Consider the following 23,196-nt stretch of genomic DNA (forward strand, 5'->3'; position numbering starts at 1 on the left):
TAAAGTTTCTAGAAAGCTCATCAGTCAACCACCTTAGGTTTGTCAAGCGACTGCTCCTATAGTAACATCAACTAACCTCTTTTGAGCCTTACAAGTGGCAGGCTGTGCTGTAAGCGCCGCCTGTGCCTTATCTCATTTAATCCTCGCATGGCCTCACAAGGTAAATACTACTGTTACTCACAGTTTCCTTTTCTAGATGAGGAAACAGAGGCATGGGCGGGTGAGCGAACGATGTGCCCGGGATTATTCTGGGGTATGAGGCAGAGCCCTCTGTAGGCATCAGGCTGACTCCAGTGCCGAGTTCTCACCCAGTTCACTGTGCTGGTCAGCATGAAGGTGGGACATGAGGAGTTCCTTTCTTAGCCTCAGCAAAAGGGCTCCACTGTTTCTGTAAGCCATAAACCCGCGAGGCTTGTCCTCGACACAGGTGCTCTCACCTCTCCTATCCAGTCCATGCCCAGATCCTGCTGATGTTACCTCTCCAGACTCCGTCCACTCCTCTCCTTCTCTGTGCCTGCCACCATCTCCCACCTGCACTTCTGTAGTGGCCTCCTGACCCTGTCCCTTCTCCTGCCCCTGCCCAGCTCTAACCTCTTCTCCATATTATAGCCACCTGAGTTTTTCCAAATGAAATCTGATCACATCACCCCTCCTCCCCCAGCTTAAACCATTTAATTGCTTCTCACTGCTGTTATAAATAAGACGACCCTGATGTGACCACAAGGCCCCAGTGCTCTGGCCCTGCCCACCGCAGTAGCCTCTCTTCATCTTGCTTCTCCGTTCCGGTCACGCTGGCCTCATCCTTGAAATATACTGTGCTCTTGTGCATCTCGGGGTAGCACACATCCCCTTTGTGCTACTCCTACTAACACACGTGCTTATAGTGTAGAAGGCAGCTTAAATGTCATTTCCTCAGGGTGGTCCTTCTCCCGGTCAGGACGGGATAAGTGAACTTTTTTTTTAAAGATTTTATTTGTTTATTTTTAGAGAGAGGGGAAGGTGGGGAGAATAAGAGGGAGAGAAACATCAATGTGTGGTTGTCTTTCACGTGGCCCCCACTGGGGACATGGCCTGCAACCCAGGCATGTGCCCTGACTAGGAGTCAAACTGGTGACCCTTTGGTTCATAGCCCGTGCTCAATCCACTGAGCTACACCAGCCAGGGCTAGCATCTGGAACTTCTTGATGGCACTTACGGTTGTAGTTACTTTTCCGCAGTCTTTCTCTTCTGATAGGCTGTAAACTGTCTTGGCCTTATTTAAGGCTGTTTCTTCAACTTCTAGTATAGCTCAATAAATGATAAATTACTGTCGAATGACTAAGTTAGGGAGTGAATCAGGCATTTAATCATGGGCTCTGGCCTCTCGAGTGCTCCTGTATTTCCCCACCTAGGTCTGTCTGTGCTGCAGGCTGACATTGGGGGCTTGAAGTGGGAGCATTCTGCTGACTTCACTAGTGTTTTTCTATCGAGACCTGAGTCATTAGAGCCAGAGGAACAGTCATATCCTTGGGGCATTATGTTTGTCCCATCGAATCTTCTTTGCTGTCATCCTCATTTCCGTTAGCCTGCTCTCTCTCCAGTCCATGCACAGTTGCCTGACAGGATTGTGTTAATCAGGAAGCAAAGAGCAGAGGGGAAGGGAGCATCTTCCAGATGTGACTTCATGTCATCTTGACTCTGGCCTCTGCCTCTGGCTCAGAGCACTTCAGACTTGGGTCACGTGGTCAGATGGAAAGGGAACTCCCTGCACATCTTGGCTTCCCAGCTACTGCATCTTATATGCCCAAGCACAGACAGAATGTAGCTGGGAACCTTCAGACTCAAGGGCAGTTTGATTAGTGACTGAGGTCACATTTGTGATCATGCGTAACTCCTTTGTGATGATGGGGATCTAACTCCCACGGCCCATTTGCAGACAGACATACAAACCGTCCATGTTTGAAGTGTGTCGCATGTTGATTTCCTGGGCAGGGCTGGCTCCATGAACTCTTGTATAACAGGAACCTGCTCGCTCATGCCCTTGAAGTTTCCCTTTGTTTGTGGGGGCCTTGTGTCTGGTGGGGCAAGTACCTGGCCAGAAAGTCTAGGAGAGGGTGTCAGAGGTCTTGTGGGGTCATTCATTGTCCAGGGGGAACTTTTCCAAGAATTTCTGTTGATTCCCAGTAAGATACGCACAAGTCTCTTCTCGTTCTGTTCTCACTGCCACATCTCCACCTTGCTAAAATAGGAGGAACCCTTCCTGGGGCAGTAGATGTTCCCTTACATGTGCAAAAAAGGCAGTCAGGTTTGCTTTGGTCCCTGGAGACCCTTCACTGTAGGTCAAGTTTGCCTGCACTCCCTTGGCACTGGGATGGATGAACCCGGATATGTGACCGTCAGAAACAGGCGCATCCTTTCTGTGTGTTTTGGAGCTAGATGTTAGTGTCGGGGGAAGCAGATGCTGACAGTTCATCTCAGAGTTTCATTTTTGACTGTTAGTGATTCTAGAAGCATGTCATTTTCCGGCTTCTAATTGGTTCTGTCATTTTGTGTTCTCTGACCAGTCCTTGCATGGGGTCTGCCTTTCATTCTGGACCCAGATGATCAGACCAGGGGCATATATATAATCACACGCCTTTCTTTATAGGACCTGGGAGCATTATACAGAGTCAGACAGACCTGGGCGTAAATCCTGGGTCCAGCTCTTTATTTGCTGAACAAATATTTACTTGGCATCTACTACATCCCGGGCATTGTTCCTGGGGGTATAGTAATGAACAAAACAGACAGAGTCCCCGCTCACATGGCTCTTACATTCTAAAATATATAATGGCGGATAATAGTAAGTGCTGTGAATAACCTGTTACTGGATGTGGAAACATGGGAAAGTTACTTAACATCTCAGATCTTCATTTGCCACGTCTGTAAAACAGAGTTTCTGTCCCTACCTCTGAAAGCTGTTGGAGTTAAAATGAGATTAAACTCATGAAAGTACCCTACAGACACCTAGTAGTCATTCAGTAAATCCTCCCCACCCCACTTTTTAGCACCCTCTTCCTATGTAGATTTGGTAAGGCCCTCCTTGCAAATTTGAAAGACAGGCCCCTGCTTATAGAACACAAGGGAAAACACTGCTTTTGCTTCTTGTTTAGACACAGTCCTAGGGGCTTTTCAGTGGACTTCCTAGTGCCTCTCCACAGGCTCTTTGCAAGGATACGTGTAAAAGCACCTTGAGGGTTCCCAGCACGTAGTAGGTGTGCAAGGATTTTCAGGCAGATGTTAGCTCTGTCAGACTCGGTAGCGTCTCCTTGGAGAGACGGGCCAGCGGCTTCCTTGATGCGCACTCAGCACATTTCATGCCCCAGCCTTGAAGCACGGTGTGTATCTGCACCACGCTGCCTGCTGTTGCAGCTGACTTTTGACTCATTTCCAGTAATCAAGTGCTTTAGAGGAACCAAAACAGGGATTCCCGAGTCTGCTTGGAGGGTTTACTTAAAGTCTCTTTCTCACGTAAGCCAGGGGTGCGTGCCCCCTCCCTGTGCATGAGTAAGATAAGTCAGAAACAGGTATACACCTGCAGGGCTTACCTGTGGGCGAGAGACAGCTGGCACTGGGCCTGACTGCACTGAGGAAGGGGAATCCAGCTGTGGCGTTTTCCAGCTGTGGGCACAGGCTGGGTGGTACTTGGACTTGTAGTCTGGAAGAGGGGAGAACATGGCCCGAGTGTGTCCTCGTTCTCGCCCCTGGAAGTGAAATGTGTGCTAACCTCTCTGCCCTGGGTTTCCGTCTCTATCTTACAGGCTGTGCACGCGGGGATGCGAGCGCTCATCTATAATAGCTCCACCGAGCAGTCGGGCATGCGGACCTACTACTTCAGTGCTGACACCCAGGAGGACATGAACGCTTGGGTCAGGGCCATGAACCAGGCTGCACAGGTGCTGTCTCGGTCATCACTGAAGAGGTCAGTCCCGGTGGAGGGTCCCTGCTGGGGTGCTCCCTACACTAGGTTGGGGACCGAAATAAGAACTCTTGAGTGCCCCACATTTCACTCTTCACATACTTGTGTTGAGCACTGCCCTCTCTTTGAAGTCCGCTTTAACGATGAATTCTCCCGGGAGCAGAATGCAGCACATACTGTCTGTCCCAGCGGGAAGGTCCCCTGGAAAGTCATCTAGTCCACTCTATTGGTTAAAAAGAGAAGCACAAAGGCCTGGGAGGGCGACATCTGCCTGGGATGCACAGCCCCGGAACTTGGTGTCTGTTTCTCCTTTTCTTAGGTGTGGTGGAAGGGACAACCTCAGGGTACTGGTTTAGGGAGGTGGCAGAGGGCAAGAAAGAGCTTGCAAATTGAAAGTGTGCTGCAGACCACCCACCCTGCTGCCAGTGGCTGACGGGGGGGCTATCTCCCAGCTGCCCTTTCCCTCCGGTGGGCAAACCAAGAGTACAGTCAGGGATCTTGAAATTCCTGAGTCTGTTGGCTGCGGTTTATTCCCTGAGAGAAAAGGGAAGGATGGGAGTCAGGGGCTCCGAGAGGTTTGGGTAGCCCTGGAGAAGTCAGGGTGTGCCCTTAGCCAGTCCTCATCTGACACGGGCTCCCTTCTTCACCGTCCAGACACCTTGCTCTGTTCTGAGGCCTCTTTGACAATGGTCTTCTTTTGGTGGGGCCTCAAATCAAAAGGGACTGCAAATGGACTTCACAGGGAGTATTTTGGCTTGGCAACCTATTCCAGTTCGTGTGTATGTGATTTTTGGTATAGCGGCATTTTCTGGCTTCATGCTTGCTTTCTTTAGCTGAACAGGCCTTTGGTATAGATGCCAACTTCCTTCAAGAGGCCAGGTCAGGGTCAGGCCCTACCCTTGGAGCTTCCGCAATGCCACCGGCGAGCGTTTGTGGTGCTGTGTTTGTTTTTTGGGTTTTTTTTCCCTTCTGCTTTTTGGTATCCTAGGCTTCAGGCAGAGATTGTCTTGGTATCTTCTGCATGACTGACACATCGTAGCTCTCACGTGTCTGTCGAATGAGTGACAGATTGAGGGAATGATGAATATGTTGGACAGGACCAAAGACTGCCCTGGAAGTTCCCACGCGGGCCGGAATCAGTAACTCTTAACCACAGTCAGGTTCGACTGTACCTCCTCACGCTGTCACCCAGCCTGAGTTTCTCTGTTGTGTCCATGCTAATAATAGGAAGCCCTGCCATTGGCCTGCGGGCACTCTGCTCATAGTGCCACTGGCATTGCCTTGGTCATCCCAGGAGAAGGGATGGCACATCTTACTCCTAGCGCGTGTGCTCGTCCCTAACACTGTCTGTGTCCTACTTTTTGCTTTATATATATTGGTTAAATATATATATTTAACTATGCAGTAAATGAAGACCTCTTATTATTTAAAAAATGCAGAAAGATAAAGCCAAAGATATCCTTAATCTCCTTCCCAAGGTCATCTCTGTTACCACATTAATGAGTACCCTATTGTACTAAACTATTTTTTATTCACATGTATCTATATACGTGCACTTACAGAAATATATAGGTTTCTTTTGCGCTTTCTTTAAAGTGCATGATCACATCTTTTTTATTGTTGTTCAATTACAGTTGTCCCCATTTTCCCCCCATCACTGTCCCCTGGCCTGCCCACCCCCCATGCACGATGACGTCTTGATAATCGTTCTATATCAGTGTGCGTGGGTTGACTTTAGTTTTGACGGTTGTATGGTATGTCATGGAACCATAATGTATTTAAGCACCTGTTGAACTTGGGCTAGTTTTCCTCTCGTCTTTTACTGTTACAAACAGTCCTGTAATGAAAAACTTTCTACAAGCCTCTGCATGGGTGAGTCTTTCAGACTGTTGGGTCAAAATACAGTGTATTTAATTTTTAAATTATTTTTAGTAGTTTTTTTAATTGAAATTTTCCATTACCATTTATCCCCACTATACTCTCTTCCACCTCCACCTTCCCCTTCCCACACAATGCAGTGTATTTTGAATTCTAATCAATATCACCAAATTGCCATTTAAAGAAAGCTGTTATGTTTCACTAATGAGAGTGCTTATTTCCTTGTGTCTTTGCCAGTATTTGACACGAACAGTTTTTAACATCTTTGCTGAGCTGCTGCATAGAGAAATAGTATCTGATTATTTTAACGTGCGTTTCCATGATTTGGGGGATCTTTTCTTCTTTATTGGCCACTTGTGTTTCCTCTTCAGTGAGCTGCCTGTGCCTGTCCTCTGCCCGTTTTTCTGCTGAGTTGTTTGCCCCTTCTTCGTGTGTCCTTCCCTGCACTCTCTGAAGTCTGCCTCGCCAGGGAGGCAGCTTCCGTTCTTGTGGAGGTCGGTGGTAGGCTCTCCAGTCTTGTGGTTAATAGGATCTGTTTTTCCTGTCTTTTGAAAATCAGGATGCTGTTTGCCGGTCAATATTCTGGCATTTTCCTTGTTCTCTTTGACTCCTCAGAGATCACCTGAGGGGTTTCCTGAGCCCATCTCCAGGTTCCCTCAGGACTGTGGGGTACTGACAACGGGGCCTGGAGCTCAGCCACAGGAGCCTGGGCCTCTCCTGTCTTCCTCCCCATCCTGGACTCTCAGTCCTTCTTATCCAACATTGTTCTTTTCATGTGCAGATCATTTTCCTTCATGAAGATACGGGACTGAATCCAGAAGTCGAAGGATTCAGCTTTATTTAAGCTGTGTCATCCTCTCTAGTCAGGGATACCTATGTCCCATATTTTTAAGGGTCCCCTCCTTTATTTTAATTCTTCAAAAAATAGAAAGTTTTTGTTTTGCTTTGCTTTAAGTGAACAAAGGTTAGCACTTTCTAGATTTTACCCTTTTTGCCATCATTCACTCAGGCCCATTGCACTGTGGGTCTGCACTTGATCTTGTGCTCCACCCTCATTTCTTGTGCACGTGCTTTCATAACATGCACTCTGAGAGCACCCTGTGTCATTCCACTGGCTTCTTTAGACCAGCAATGGAAAATGGGTTCATTCTTGTGTCTCAGCTTCAGTCAGTTCATCGTGGCCTACTGGGGCACTGGGTCAAAGATAGCTTGAGAATGAGACTGGGCCTACCAGGAAAAGGTGCGGTAGTTGGTAAACGATGTCTGCCTTGAGCCATTCAGGATGAATTTGCTCGCTGACGTTAGGGTGCACAGGGTGAGCAGAAGTAGGTTACAGTTGTGAGTACATGAAACACAGTTTAGTCTTATATTATTATTGATTAATTATTGTATTATTTTCCATACAACTATTTTGCCCTACCCTGTACCTTGCTTTTTCCTACCTGAGGCTTTAATAGTTAACTCTCAGGTTTTGGTGGTGGGAGGGCTCCGTTTCTTTTCTTTTAGTCCACCTTCCCTTTTAGGGTCCCTAGATTTTGTATTGACCCTAGATTTTCTCTGAACTTTTAAAATTTGTCCTTATTATGCTGTTAATAAGCTCTTAAGCTACCATAATCATGTTTTCCCAAGGTTCTTTCCTTAAAAAAACAATTTGTTCTACCTTCTGAGTCAGAATGAAGGCAGACTAGCACTTCCCCTTAACTTTCTGAGATGAAACCATCATCTGAGCAAATCCAGACTTATTAAATGTTCTGGGTTTTGGGTTTTTTTCCTTTTTTAGAATAAGATGCTCAGACATTTGGTAGTTAGAATTATTCGGCAGACAGAACTGAATCTTGCCTCTCCTCCAGTTTGAGGATCTGCATTGGAAAACTTCCGTCTCTGTTAAGTGGGCGGTCCCAGTAGTAGTATTTTGTTCTCTCCCCCTTGACCCTCACCCAGACGCTTCTAGCCTTACTCACACAGGCAGATGCTGTCTGCGTGCATGTGGTGTGTCAGGGCTCCTGATTCCAGGTACTGAAAATGCGGGCAAATTTACCTTGAGGAGGAGCGTATTGGCTCATGTCCTGTGAAGTTCAGGATAGATCCAGCTTTAGGAGCAGCTGGGGTGAGGGCTCGGGCAGTATCATTGTAAGTCGTTCCCTGGGCTCTGCCAACCTCGGGGTTGCATTCATTCTTAAACTCCATGGGGCGGTCCCTGGCAGATCTAGGATCTGGTGGCAAGGTACTGGTAGCTGCAGTAGCCCCAGGGTGGTGTCATCCAGGTTCAAGTCCATCAGGAAAGAGCCAGAGTCTTGTCCAGAAGTTCTGAGATCCATTATGATTAAACAGGCTAGATCACATTTATTCCCTAAACCATGTGCCGTGGCCAGGGAATACACATGCTGATTGGCACAGGCCTGGGATGCATGCTTCACTGCTGAGGACCAGACCGTGGGACTGAGAGTGAGGCGGGGTGGATGCCCAGGTAACCTCAAGGCTGTGGGCAAAGGAAGGGGAAATTACTTGCTTGATGGGATAAAAGAGGCGCAAACAACTACTGTCCAGGCCAGCTGATTCACCCCTTCTTACTATATTGATTTATTTTATCTTAAGTATTTCCTCCCAAAGCTTAGTCTCTGAGGTAAGGGAGGCCTGGGTTCAAATCCCAGCTCTACTACTTTCTAGCTGTTTCACTTGTGCAAATTAGGCATGCTTTTTAAACCTCAGCTTTTCTTAGTTCTAGGGTTCTTGCAAGTATTGAGTAAATGAATAGATAAAGTGTATTAGGTACACTCAATCACGTAACACTGGCTTCTGTAGAGTTTGGTGTAACAGTATCATTGGCTTTTTCTTCTTCACACCCTTCCAGTTTCATCGTTAATCCTCTGGATCACATCGATGATGAATCTCCTGTGAGCACATCCCACTCCCTCCCTTTCCAGGAGGTGCCCATCCCATAGCAATGTGAACGGTGGCTCAACAAGCCAGGCTGCTGCTGCGCCACCCCTCAGCCTGCTCTTCGCCTCCCTCTTCCTCCAGCCTTGTCCTGCAACCCAGGACAGCTGAGCACCCTCACTGCATCTCCTCCCTTTGTTCTCTTGTTTCCTTCACAGGCTTCAGGTCCCTTGGTGTAGGCATTCATTCAAGTATTCTTGACACCATTACCACCCCCAAGCTATAAGGGGCACCAAGCACTGCTGCCAGCTACCTCCTTCTGTTCATAATCTTTTCCTATTATCACATTCTTCCACATGCCAGAGTGTGGACTCTGATTTTTGATTCCCTGCGGACTCCTTGAAATCTGTCTTCCGAGCTGTCCCTGTTGGACTGCTCTTTCATTCTTATCTAAGGATGCCTGTCCCCTGTAACAAGCTAGAGCACTAGGCACGGAGGTCAGCTTGCCTTCACAGCTCACAAAACTGACAAGAGACTCAGATAAGAGGGCCTATCTGAAGGCAACTTATCTGTTTTCTCAGTTTCCCAACTTCTGTGGTCTCTGGTATAACTATAGTCTTGTCTTGGGACTGAAGGAACTTAGAGTCTAGTTACCTTCGGAGTGAAATCCAAGCTCCTTAGCAGGGCTTTTGAGCAAGGTGTGGGTCTGGCCCCGACAGACACCTTTGGTTCATATCTTGCAGTTCCCCATTCTCTATGCCTCAACCATACTGAATCTCTTGAAATAGGTGCATTTGTTCATGCATTCATCCATTTAGTCTTTTATTTTACAAATACTTATTGAGGGCATTTTGTGTGTGTGTGTGTGTCAGATGGCTAAAGATGCTGAGAAATACAGCTGTGTTCAAGAGAGAGGCAAACTCCCATAGCGTCTCGGGTGGAGATGGAGGAGACAGACCATGAACAGGCAAACAAGTCAACAAGATGATTTTCTATCATGATCAAGAGGCAGGGTGATGGGGTGCGGAGGGACTAGAGGGCAGGGAGTAGGGTGGTCAGGGGAGGCTTCTCTAGATGGGGAACGTGTGGGTGTGTGAGGCCAGTCACATATGCAAAACTTTGAGGGACAGTGTTCTGGGCAGAAGGAATGGCACTTACAACAACCTTAGGCAGGAATGAGCTTGGTTTGTTCAAGAAATAGGCACTGGGGAGTATGGCCAGATCCAAGAGAACAAGGGGTAGAATAGACTGGTGGCATCTGGGGGTAGAAAGGGGTCTGCGTCAGGAGGCACTAGGATCCCTCTGGGCCTTGCTCAGCTGCTCCCTGCCCCCCCCCCCCCCCCCTTGTTAGGACAGCTCCAGCTCATCCTTCAGACCTTAGCCTAGATGTATCGGGTTGGCCAAAAAAGTCTGTTTAGTTTTTTCCATAAAATAAGACACATTTTTCATTTTCACTAATAACTTTATTGATTTGGATATTTTGAGTATGTTGTCTATCTCCCACATGGTAAAACAATAATTGTTCTCAATTAATGTCCCGATTTGATCGCTATCAACTTCAACTGGTCTACCCGACCGTGGAACATCATCCTGTGAGAAATCTCCAGCACGAAACTTCACAAACCACTTTTGACACGTTCCATCAGTCACAGCACCTTCTCCATATACTGCACAAATCTTTTTTTGTGTTTCAGTTGTGTTTTTACCTTTCTTGAAATAAAGCATAATGTGCCAAAAATGTTGCGTATCTTCTTCCATCTCCAAAATTAAAATAGCTACACAAAAATTCACCACTTTTGGTGAGTTTTTTAAAAAAAATGCACACTGATATGACCGCTGTCACAATACAGTCTAACCTAATTGTTTCAAATGAAGTTAAAGACAACTAAGCACTTACTTGAGCCACTATATGGAAAAAACCAAGCAAACTCTTTGGCCGACCCAATATTTCCTCCTCTTCCTCGGACCCTTCAATGTATTTGACGCCCCTGTTTGTAGCACTCTGCTACTCCTTATGCACAAAACCTTTACGCTAAAGTTCCGCGGGCCTGCTTTCTGATTGCCGCCCCTACAGGACGGTAAGCCCCCTGAGAATGAGGACAGTGCCTGATACATAGTAAATGTCCAGTCAATGAATGGGCGCACGCATGTTCGGCTGGCTGGGCAGGTGGGCGGGTGGATAGATGAACAAACAGCTATCAAAACTCTACCTGCAGGATGTTCAGATAAGGACTCGGAGTGTTTCAGAGCAGTCTGAGCACCGTCATGGATTGGCGTGTGGGGGAACCCCTCAGAAATGGCCTCAAGATTTCTGGCTATCTGCAGTCTCTTCAGAGAACTAAATATTGGGCCTTCCAAAGTCTGATCACTTTGGGTAAAGTGTAGAAGGAATACCTGGGGTTGGAAAGCCCCTTGGACCCGAGGCAGAAGTAATTTATAGACGTGTTTTTTCGCCAGGTGCAGGGCTCTGGCGTTGGATCAGGTGGGGTTTGAGTCCTGCCGTGTCGCTGGTTGCACAATCCAAGGCCTGACGGTTAAGCTCTCTGAGCTTCACTTTCGTTACCTGTAAAGAAAGAGTCCTGCTCTCTCTCACCTGGTGGGTTTGTACGATGATAAGAAGAGGTCACGCATATAACGTGCCTGACTCGGGGCTTTGCAGCGCCTGCGTGTGCGGTCAGTGATGTCTGCCGCTGCCGCCGTCCCCCTGCTTCAGTAGAGATCATTTATTCTGAGTAAGCTGGTACTCCTGTGAGTGCCCTCAGCCTCTCTGGACTTGACCTACTGACCTTGCAGGTTATCTGTAGGGGTTAGAGATGGGCCATGTCCAGTTTGTGGCACACAGTAGGATCCAGCATATGGTAATAATAACCAAGCATTGGCCACAAAAAAAATGAATGACCCAGAACTGTGACCACCATCTAGGGATGTGGAAAACGCATGGGCTTGGGATGGGCCAGTGTTTCAGACTAGCTCAGGGGGAGTGGGGCAGCTGAGCATGGCTTGCTCAGGGAGAAGGAAGAGGGAGGGGTTCTCTAGGCAGGAATAAACAGAGTGAGGAGAGCTGGCCGGCATAGAAGATCTTTCCTTTCTCCTTTGGTTCATCAGTCCTTAAAGCTTCACAGGGGACTTTGCCATAGCCACACTGCTGGGGTAACAGGCACCTCAGCTTGTCAGTCTGGGATTTCATTTGTTCTTCAGCCTTGCTCTCCTCTAGGCAGGACAGCCTGGAAAGTCGGGGAGTGTGTGGTCAGAGCTGCCAGGCCCTCTATTGTTCATTTAGAGCTGAGCATGAAAGGTAGCCAGGTATCTTTCCCCATCCCGGGGGGACTGACCTATTTAACTCTGGGGAAAAGAAGAAACCAACTCCTGTCTTCATTTCTCTCGAGCCACTTTCTTCCTCACATGCTAGGGACTAATTCAAGTGAGCAAGCCTGCCCTAGGTCTCCCTGGAGACTGAGTCCCTTTCTCGTTAACCTTTTGTGCAGGTCTGTGGACTGTGCCCAGGGTGGGAGCTGACTTTTAAGCTCACCATCCTCTTGAGCTTAAAAAGACTTGGTGTCCATCAACACAGGCTGAGCTGGTTTCACAGGACAGGACTTCTGCTGCCTGACCTGGCTCAGACCAGACTCTCCAAGAATGTCGGTCTGGCTCTTGGGTTGCTGGTTTGGTCCTTTAGGTGAGGGGAATGAGCAGGGGTCCTCCAGGGGGATGGTGGCAGGAGGGCTGCAGCTGCCAATGGGACCAAGGTCCAGCCAAGCCCCGCTACAGGTTGTCATTCCTCTGCCCCCCTGCATCTTTGAATGCATTCTAACATGTGTGGGGTGTGCATTTAGCATTAAGACAGAGGGAAATATTATTCTTTCCTTCCTGGTGAGATAAAGGTTTGGGATCAGAATAAAATGAAAATCAGTGCACAGTTGCTTAGTATGTTACCTTTCAATTTCTTGTGAAGAACAGGGATAAGAGATGTATCTCCAGTCTGAGATGTGTTCTCTTCCCTCTTGCAGGGGAAAATGAGAATTTGCTTGAAGCAGACACACAGCATTGCTTTGATGTGCTGAAATGGTGGGGTGCAAACGCTGCAAATAAAAAGCTCAGCCCCTGAAGCAGTTGGGGATTGCATTTGCCTGCTAGTCATAGCACAACCCAATTTAGGGTGGCATGCTCAAATTGGGTTTCAGTTTTCTCACAACAGGAGTCCAGGCTGGTATAGTAGCTCCATGGTGCCGTTAGGAGCCTGGGCTCTTCCTTTCCACCCAGGTTTTGACAGGTGGCTCTCACTCTCATTTTTGTCACCTTGCTCTCCAGGCACGGTCTAAATTCCAGGCAGGAGGCAGGGAAGGGTTGGCTAAGCCGGCTAAGTGTACCCTCTATTAAAGACTAAGATGTCCGAGTACATCGTATTGGCCAGGTCTACATTACATGACCACCCTCAGTCCAAGGGAGGTTGGGAAATGTCGGTTTTTCGCCAGGCATATTGATGCTTTGAAAAAATCTGGACAAGGGAAGGAGGAAGGAATAGATGTTGGGAGTCAACGTGTTTGTGTTTGAAGGCGCACTGTGTGCCAGGCGTATGCTGTGCTTGTTTTGTATGCTATCTCCTTAATCCACCCAATAACCCAGGAAGGCGGGAGCTGCTGTCCTCATTTTGCATGTGAGGAACCTGGAACCAGAGAGGTTAGGGACTTGTTCAGGGGCATCCAGCTTTTATTGGGGTGAAGCCAGAACTTGCCTCCAAGTCTGACTGCCTGTAACCCCTACGCCCTCTGGGTTTGTTGTGCTTGCAAAGTGGCCCAAATGGTCACTGAATGTCGGGAATGTCTGCATTTTGAACAGTAACTGATTCCAGGTGCTTCCAGTGATAGTTATGAGCTGCACATCTAGCCCTGTACAGCCAGCTTCTCTGAGTGACACAGCCATTGCCAGCCAAGGGGTGCTTCTCTCTTGCCCATCACTGTGCTAAGTCGAGCATTCCAAATCTATTTTGTGACAGGTCTTCTGATTGAGGGCTCGTGTGTTAAGTTGTTAGAATGCAGGAGACAGGGAGAAAACCAAAAAACATGTTTGCCTTATAGCCTATAACTTAGTAAATTTGATGTTGAATTCAATGTTGAGGTCAGGGAAGGTTGGGGAGTAGGAAGGATTACCTTCCTCTTTCTTACCTGTGGCTAGAGTCTGAACATTTGGGCACAAAGACATCTTCTCAGTAGCCACGAGACTAGCAGTTGTTCATCACCCCACGTCTTAGGGCCTAGAAAGCTGCCAGACTGCGATTCTTTGAACTGCCCTCTAAAGCAATAGTGTCCAACACGCAGCCTGCGGGCGGCATGCGGACAAAGATGGCTATGAATGCGGCCCAACACAAAATCATAAATTTACTTAAAGCCCCTTTTTTTGCTCCTTAGTTTTCATTAGTGTTTGTGTATTTAATGTGTGCCCCAAGACAACTCTTCTTCTTCCTGTGTGCCCCAGAGATGCCACAAAGTTGGGCGTCCCTGCAAAAGGTGTATTATGCAGAAAATGCTGGTGTTGGTCTGAAGAAAAGGGTTTGTCATTCCCTGTCAAGTTTATTTTCAGAAAGTACTGGCATATGCAAGGGCGTGTGCCCTGTACGTGTACATCCACTAAGGACTAAGGTGTATAGTTAGAAGCTAGCTGCAAGTTTAGAAAGGCCTGGCACACGCCATGATTTGGACTCAGTTCATGAGCATATTATTAAATGTTACCGTGATTAAATTGGGTGTTAGGATCGCCTGGCTTTGATGGCGGTAGCGACTTTCTTTACCACTTTCCATGCCCCCCAGTGCCCATCCCCTTGGGGACGTGTGGGTGCTCAGTGAATCTGTGGTAGTTAATTAGGAAAGAATGAGAAACCTCCATGATGTTTGGTTGCGCTGAGACCTTGAACCACAGCCCTTGGGCCCTGGCGTTGAGGGGCCCTCTCTCCTCCAGTTCTAATGTCATGCACGTGGGTGGCATACTTGTTTCACGATCTAGCTTCTATGGCAAAGTGCTGTTTATCTTTGGGGTGTGAATAGCAAGGAGGTGCAGTTCCTTAGACCTCATAGGTGGAGTAACCAGGTGACACAGCTTCTTGGCCGTGGTGTGACCCAGAGGGCAGCCAGAGCTTTAATCGTCTAGGCAGCGACCTTAGCACATCCTCGAGGATGGTTTCCCAAATGTGAGAAAGTAAAGAAGGCAAAGGCCAGCTTAGGCAACTTGAGGGCCTCTGGTTGGGGTTACACTGACGTGGTTGTGGACGATTTAAGGAAGAAAGGAAAGACGGTTGAAGTCTACAGTGTGTGCATTGTGGAACAGAGCTGTCCCTTTATAAACTTAGAGTAAGAATAGCTTTTCTCAAAGTATAGAACCCTGAATATTTCCTATACATTCCTGCTGCTGGAGGTTGTAGACCCACCAAACATCAGGAATGGAAGGGCCCACAGAGATTACCATCTAAATATGTCATTATAAAATGATGTGTAATAGAATTTTTTTGACTGTAAGCAACAAAGACCAAACTCAAACTAGCTTAAATGAGAAAGAGAATTTATTGGTTCACAACCAAAAAGTCTGAGTATATATCTGGTTTAGGTATGGCTACATCTAGGAGCTCAGGCCAAGTGTTTAGGATGCTGTTTTCTCTGTCTGCTTTCCTTGGTGTTGGTTTTATTTTTGAATAGCTGCTCTCAATGTAGTTGTAGCAGCTCAAGACCAGCTCTAACCAATGTCTCAGGGCTAACTCTGATTGGCCTGGATTAGATCATGTGTCAGCCCCTCAACCAATCACTGAGACTTTGGAGCCTCAGCTGGGCAGGGACAAGGAGTCAGCGGCACCCGAACCACATGAACTGAGAGTGGGGGAAGGTGATCCCCAAATGAAAATGGAAATGCTTATACCTGAAGGTATAGTAGGTGGGGGCAAAGATGTTCCCTAGTGATGGATAAAAGGAGGTCCAAAGTTTGTTTTTGTTGTTGTTTCCCACAAAGCTCTGGGAGTTTATGGATGAGTCATGAGCACATGAGCAGTGAGATGAGTGATTGCTTTCCTCAGTTTTCTATGTCCAAGCTAAGGCCAGCAGTCAGGCCTGGACACAGTGTAAAGCAGACTGCATGTTAAGAGTTGTATTTTCACTTTCTAGTAACATTTTTACTTAGTTTGAGCTCCCAGACTGGACTGGTTCTGCCCTGACTCTGCTGATTATTGGTGACTGAGGTTCTGAGGTTGTTGCAAGGATACCTGGGGTCTGGCCACCTAGATGTAAATGCAGCAGCATTTCCATCGCATGCTTTCATGTTGAAATGGAGAACTCTATGGCTTGGTTATTTGAGGAGTGATGGATCTCAAGGCCAGGACCTTTCTACCCAGGAGTGCAAGTAGACTGGCAGCCATATCCAAGGATCCCTGGTAATTCATCTGGTCCTTCTGGGTTGGAGTATATTCCCTTCATCTGCCTCCCCAATTTAAACTCTGCAGAGCCTGTGGAGCCGCTGCTGTGTCCCTGGTACCGGGTAGTGGGGATGCAGATGTACCTAGGACCCTGCCCCAAGGAGGTGGAGAAAGGTAGCTTACAGTGGGAGACAGGCCATGAAAGAGGACTACTTCTCTGTGCCCCAGAAGCCCTTCCCACCTGGCCTATCACCCCTGCCACCCCCTCTCCTTTACAGTTTCTAGGTTGGCAGGTATGTAGGCCATGGGCATGCACATGGACAGGTAGTAGAGAGCAGTGGCTAAAAGATGTGGGTTCTGCGGTCTGCCTGGGATTAAGCCCTGGCTCCACTCTGTTCTAGCTCTGTGATCTTGGGCAAAGCATTTGTTTTCTCTGTGCCTGCAGAGAATTGTTGTTAGGTCAGTGTTTTTGTGGGTTCTTGTTTGAACAGTTTCCTGATGAGATAAGTGATCATATAAAGAGGTTGCTGTGCTTATTCTCTACTCACTGTCTTGGAGGAACCTTAATTATGCTGCCATTGTACTTTGGGCTGTGTTAGCAGCCAGTGGGAGAGACCCTGGGCTCAGGAGCCTTCTATCCAAGCTGAACTGCCCCAGACAGATGGAGAGATAGCAATAGGGAAAGGCATGAGGGTGTCCCGTGCATCCTTTATTCATTCAGTAGTATTGACAGAGCACCTATTCCACACCAGTCTTTGTACATATGTTCTGGGGATTATGATGCTGGGCAAGATGGTGCCTCTCGCCTGATGGAACTCATAATCTACTTTGGGCTCTACAGGAATAAATATGCAATTATGATCCAGTGCGATTAGTGTGACAGTGGAGTTAGTTAAGGTTCCAGTCTAGACTGGGTGTATGTGGCTGGGGTGGCTTCCTGGAGGAGGTGACATTTTAGTCATATCCCAAAGGAGCAGAAGATTAGGTGGGTACAGTGAGGGACCGGGCATGAAAGGTGGTCCAGGCAGAGGGAACAGCCCATGCAAAGGCCTGGAGGGAATTTAAGTATAAAGTGTGTTCTTTTCGGGGGTCTTGGCCGCCAGCTTTGCTGTCTGGAGTGGACTGAATATACTGCTGTCATTGCAGGGACATGGAGAAGCTGGAGCGGCAGGCAGTCCCCCAGGCCAACCATGCAGAGTCCTGTCGTGAGTGTGGCCGCGTAGGACCCGGACATTCAAGGGATTGTTCTCATCGCCGCCACGAGGACTCCTTTGGCTTCGAGGGGCGGGGGCAAGAGGAAGAACGGTACCAGTCCCACCCAGTGGAGGGCAAGAGGGACAGGAGCAAGTCCAGGTCCCCGTACTCACCAGTCGAGGAGGATGCATTGTATGTGGATTTACCTGGTGGCTCGAGAGGCCAGCAGGCACAGCCCCAGCGGGCAGAGAAGAATGGCATCACATATGGCCCAGGAGAGCAGAACGGGACTGGCGCATACCAGCGGGCCTTTCCTCCCAGGACCAACCATGAGAAGCACAGCCAGAGGAAGAGCAGCCTGGCCCAGGTGGAGCACTGGGCAAAGTCCCAGAAGGGGGACAGCAGGAGGTCAGTAATAGACTCAAGATTGCTGCTACCGATGAGCATCATAACAAAACAATAGCAGCTGTCATTTCACCAGCCCAAGCTGGGTAATACTGGACTTTTTCTCTCTACCTCCATAATCTCCAAAAACCCCTGTAACAGTCCTGCAAGGAGGGAGTGATAGTCCCAACTTGTAGAGAAACTGAGGCTGGGAGAAGTGAAGGAACCTGCCCGGGGCACACAGATAAGAGGCAAAGCCAGAGTTCAGACCTGGGTCTGGGAGCCTCTCAAGCCCACACGAGATAATATGAGGAGGCTTCTTCGTTCCCCAGGGAGCATGCTTTGCGATCGTAGCTCCTCTTCTCCATTTACACTGCTCCTTCTCTGCGTCTGGGAGATACTTGTAGCAACTAGAGGAAGTACAGACCCATTTTTGAGTTCAGGCACATAGAGTAGCACTTAGATGCTGCTGCCATTAGGCTTTATCACACCCATTCCTTCAAGCAGTTGTTAATTATTTAGAGTGCACATGTTCTTGCAATTTGAAAAGCACTGTCTGTATTTTATTATAATTTTAAGTGAATTAGGACACGCTTATTCCTAAGAATTTAGGGGCATCCAGCTTCCAGTGTCCCCAGAAGCCACTGTTTTGTCTTCACTGTGAAGACAGCAAATCCTGCTCACCATCCTCAGGCCTGTAAATCTAACCGCTGACTGCAGAGGTGATAGCAAAGCCAGGGGGTGTTCAGAAGGCTCCCCACGGTGGGAAGGGCTGCAGAGGAAGTGCCCACACTCAGCCCGAGTCTGCCACATGCCTGATAAACGTGTGCTAAGGTGCCACACTTCACTCTCCCCGCTCCTGCTTGTGAGCTCCAGACTTTCTCCCTCTCTGGGGTGGGAGCGCTCCTGGGGGAATAGCCTGGGCCTGTTTTCCAGTGTGTGGGTGTGGTGTGTACACGTGGGTATGCAACCTCTTTAATCTGAATCTGGTCCTGCTGGGCAGCTGGGAGGGTAGATGGTAGAGACATCACTGTGGAACCCCCTGGGCATTCGGTGGGCATTGCTGTGGGACAGACCAGGGGAAGGAAGGCCTTGTGTATTGTAGCTAAGATGACTTCCCATTCTCATTGGGACTGACCAGGTGTCACTTCTGTTTGTTCACCTTTGTGTCTTAGGAAAACGGAAGCTACTGCTCAAGGATGGTGGGGTGGTGTTGGGCGGGGGGGGGGGGGGGGGGGGGAGCTTCTATTCTTGGTGCTGAACTAGGTGGTTTTAGGTGACCCTACTGCTGAAAGAGGTTGGAAAGCTGGGGTCGTGTCATGCAGATCCCCGTATTCCAATGTAAGGAATTTGGACTTTATTTGAAATAGCAACAGGGGGAACCACAGGAAGGTTTTAAGCAGGTAAGTGATGTAGTGTGAGTACGCCTAGGGAGGAGGCTATTGTAGGAGTGGAACGGTGACAGTGGAAACGGAAAGAAAGAGATTTGAGGTTTTACAAGCAAAGCTTGTCAATGAATTGAATGTGCGGGATTAGAGAAAGGGAGCAACAAGGAGGATCCCTAGGATTTTTGACTTGAATAAGTGGGTGGTTCGGATATGGGGAAGGCTTAGAAACAGTTTGGGGGGAAATTGGGCTTTCCATTTTGGACGTAAAAGCTTGAGAAACCTATTAGCTACCCAAGGGAAGATGTCAGGTAAGCAGTTGGATATGGATTGTGATGTTGAGGTTTGAGGGCTGGTCGGACATGCTAATCAGGGGCAATCAGCACGTAAATGGTACCCCAGCACTTAGAAGTTAGCAGCAGAAGAGGGGTCCTGCAGACAAGACAGGGTGGTCAGAGAGAACACATGCTAAGTCAGCCATTTCCTCTTGTGTGTAACAACTCTTAGGAACTGAAGTCAGTATGGAGCTGGCTAGGGGAGGAAGAGCAGGAGAAATCAGAAGTAGGGGCAGACAGACAGGGCAAGGGTTTGACCCTGATGAGCCTTCATTTCCCCCTGAAGAGTTTGCATTGAATCGCGAAGGCCTGTGAAAGCCATTGATATGAATGGGAAGGTATCGACAACCGCCTGGTGTGGCACTATTTTTTAGAATGGCGGTGGCTGGGAAGAGGCAGGCGCAGAAAAGAATTCCAAACGCTGCCTGACTGCTAATGCCGTTAGAAAGGTATTAATTGTGAATTGTCTCTACACAACTTTCTGGCAGCTCACAAACCTGCATTGTTCTGCTACACACAGTGGTCTGTATTTGGGGTGGGAGTGCATGGGGGCGCACATCAGGGAGCTAAAGGATGTGCAGTAAATTGCCAGGAGATAAGAGGCCGCTAGGAAAGGCATTGGGCTGTCCCAGGAGGTGAGATGGGAGTTTGAGCCGCTCTTATCTAAGGGGCAGGGGACCTTAGGTCTGTGAAGGAAAGCAGTTCATTGACCTTGGAGCTTCACTGAGCACACAGTGAGAGGAACTTCAGTCTAGTGGTAGAAGCACTTCCCAGTGGGCTGAAAGGTAAAAGTGAGGACTTAAAGGCAGAGTCGGGCCTGCCCTTTTGAGAAGAAAGCTGTCAGTCTCTGAGTAAGCAAAGTGCTCCGTCTCTGATCATTCACTCGTGTCTCAAAAGGACTGCGCCTTGCATTCCCAGAGTTGGGTTATTTTTTTTTCCTTGAAGATATATTTGAAATCTCTTACAGTCAAGTAATAAGTAGATCTGGCTGCTTCATAGGGGAACCTCCTCCATTTGAAAATGTGGGAGATGGATATCTCTGCTTTGTGCACGATTAAGACTTTGCTGACCTCATTAGATTGAGCACGTTGCACATTGGAGGAGGGTTATTTGGGCTGGGTTAGGGTCTCATATTCTGGCTCTAGACCACGCAAGGGGTTGTTTCTGACTGTTCTTTCAGCACTTGGAGATATGTGTTACATTTCACATCATTAAACGCCTTTAGTATGATGCTTTGTGGGGGACAGACTGCTGTACCCTTAGGATCTGAACACGTTCTAAGAGATCGTTTTGAAATTCTAGTTTCTATTCCTCCCCCGCCCCCCGTGTTTAATGCAGAGTTGTAAAGTAAACAGGCCGGGTGGGGGGACAGGCACTCAGGCATTACAGCGAGGGGCAGGGTAGGCAGTGAAAGTCCCGCGTGACTGATGTGGGGGCTAGGGTGAGGAATATCTGCTGCATAAGGAATTGGTTATAAAATTTTGTTTCACATTTTGATGTGACTCTTTTGTAGTGGCTGCATCAGAATATCTTGTTTGGTGTGGAGCCTTTTGGAATAGGGAGACCCCAGAGCACAGAGCAGAGCAGGGGAAAGAGACCTTGAGCACTTTGGGGGTAAGGCTGGAGCTGGGGGCCTGCCAGGAAACGTGCTGTCTGGAGCAGAGCTGCCCTGGGGGCCCCGTGCCGGCTCCCAGCGTACAGGCCTGCCTCCTTCCTGTGTCCTTCCTCTGGAGCCAGCGCTCGCTCACCACCGCACTGGGGTCCTCAGGACTCTGACCGCGGGACCCCACAGGCAGCGTGCCAGTGGGCTGCAGAGCCAGGCTGAGGTGGTGTGGGGAGCACAGGTAGGACATGCTTTGCATGGTTTGCATTTTGCTTCAGGCAGCGTGAAGAATGGTTAGTAAAGTCATAAGCTCCCCAGGGGACACCCCCAGCCTGAATTATGCTGCTGTCATCACCCTGAGACAAGGCCCCCAGTGACTCTGGGAAATCGTAGCAAACCCTGCCACCTAGTGGCAAGGAAACAAGCCAGACAGACACACTAGACACGCCTGGGTTGAGGAGGTCCCAATGTTACGTCTTGAAGTTGCAAAGGTAATGATAACAAGGGAGAAGAAAGCTACCGTTTTTAAATGGCAACTTTTTCTAACCCTCACAACAATCTATTAAGTGGTTCTTCGTGTCTTCATTTTATAGTGAAGAAAGTAAGGGCGTACATGACACCCGAAGACAGAGCTGGGAAGCGATGAAATGAGATCCATTTTAAAACAGGACAATTTTAGAACAATTACAATGTTAGCCACCTGAGGTCTTGTTGACACAGGTGGCTGGCCCCGCCCCCAGGGCTTCTGCCGTGGCAGGTTTGGGCAGGACCTGATAACCGGTACCTCTCACAAGCGCCCTGGTGGTGCTGAGGCTGCTGCTCACGTCCACAGGCCGTGCTGAGTAGCCCTGGCTCAGAACAATGCCTTTCACGTGATAAGCATATAGAAACTTGTGGGATAAAATTGATAGATAAAGGCAGAGTCAGGATTCCAGCCCAGGCCTGTGATTCCAACACCTGTTCTCTTTTTACAGCATCATGCTGCTTCTGGGGTTTGACTTTTAAGGCTGAATAAAACTCTCTATTTTGCCCTTTGCTAATTCTTTCTTTCACAAAACAAGATGGCTAGTTGGCTGTGGTTTCTGCCGTCGTATCCAGCTCTTGTGTGCTGGTGCGTTTGTGGAAGGGCTGGTTATGTGTCAGGACCTTCTCAGACCGTGGACAGTACCACAGAATGTGAGACGTGGTTCCTGCCCTGCAGGCGATGGCTGGGAGAGAGATGTCTTGCGAGTATGGAAAGGTTGTGGCAATACAGGGCCTCAGGAAAGTCACTGGCCCTACATACAATGACCAAATCAGAGCAAGAACCCCGAGGGCCGCGGCATTGCAGAAGGCGTCTGTGGGAGAGGTGTGGTTCAGTGTCCTGGAGAATGAGTGGGGTTAGGGTGAGCAAGGCGAGGGGAGCCCGCACAGGTAGGGGAGGAAAGAATAGTATTATGAGAATAAGGGGGGAACAGTGCCTGCTGCTGGTCAAGTGTCTTCTGTGCAGCAGGCATGGAGCCTGCATTCCCCGCCTTGTCTCGTGGACTCTTCAGAACAGCCTTATGAGACGAGTAATTCTGTCTTCAAGTTACAGGGAAGGAAGCTGAGCCTCAGAGCGGTGGGGTCACATAGGCAGTGGGGGTGAGAGCTAGGATTTGACCCCAGGTCAGACTGCCTCTGCTTTTTCCACCCTGAGAAGTTGCCCAGGGATGTAGGAGGCGGGACAGGCCTAGAGGGAGGCTCTCGCTCTCAGGCTAGGTAAGTACAGGGCTGTACCTGAGGGAGAGGGCCTCCTTACCTGTTGGGCCCGAGACGCCTGGCTTGCCCCAGCTCAGCCCTGGCCCCAGTAGGAGAAGCAGTGACAAGACAGCAGGACTGCAAGGCAAGTTGAGGTCAGACGCTGGAGAGCTGTGAGGACGAGGTGAAGGGCTTGAGATTTTATTTCATAAGCGGTGGGGAGCCATTGAAGTGTATGCAGCACGGGAGTGATTGGGTCTGAGCACTTGACTGTGTACAGCATGGAAACTAGTGAGTCGTCAGCAGTGAGGGGCATCATTAATCAGTACCTGGACTAGAGAATAGAAAAAGGAAGGAACTGGTACCAGCCACTTCCATTAGAACTTCTAGAACTTGGTGCTAGGATACTGGGCAGAGGGAAAGTCTTGGTGAGCCGGAGAATTGTGAGGTTCTCCCTAAAATACGGACACCCATCCAAGGAGCTGACTGGGGTC

General features: G+C 48.7%; 1 protein-coding gene across 15 annotated transcripts in view; it reads left to right on the forward strand.

Moving 5' to 3' along the window:
- PLEKHA7 (pleckstrin homology domain containing A7) overlaps window positions 1-23,196 on the forward strand; it is a 202,681-nt gene that overhangs the window by 139,636 nt on the left and 39,849 nt on the right. For all 15 annotated transcript variants that reach the window (XM_053925428.2, XM_053925420.2, XM_053925434.2 and 12 more), the window contains 2 exons: window positions 3,780-3,940; window positions 17,229-17,684. In XM_053925428.2, coding sequence (XP_053781403.1) covers window positions 3,780-3,940; window positions 17,229-17,684 — 617 coding nt within the window. The remainder of the gene's footprint in view (window positions 1-3,779; window positions 3,941-17,228; window positions 17,685-23,196) is intronic.

This window comes from Desmodus rotundus, chromosome 5 (assembly GCF_022682495.2).
Source record: "Desmodus rotundus isolate HL8 chromosome 5, HLdesRot8A.1, whole genome shotgun sequence".
NCBI classification, from domain to species: Eukaryota; Metazoa; Chordata; class Mammalia; order Chiroptera; family Phyllostomidae; genus Desmodus; species Desmodus rotundus.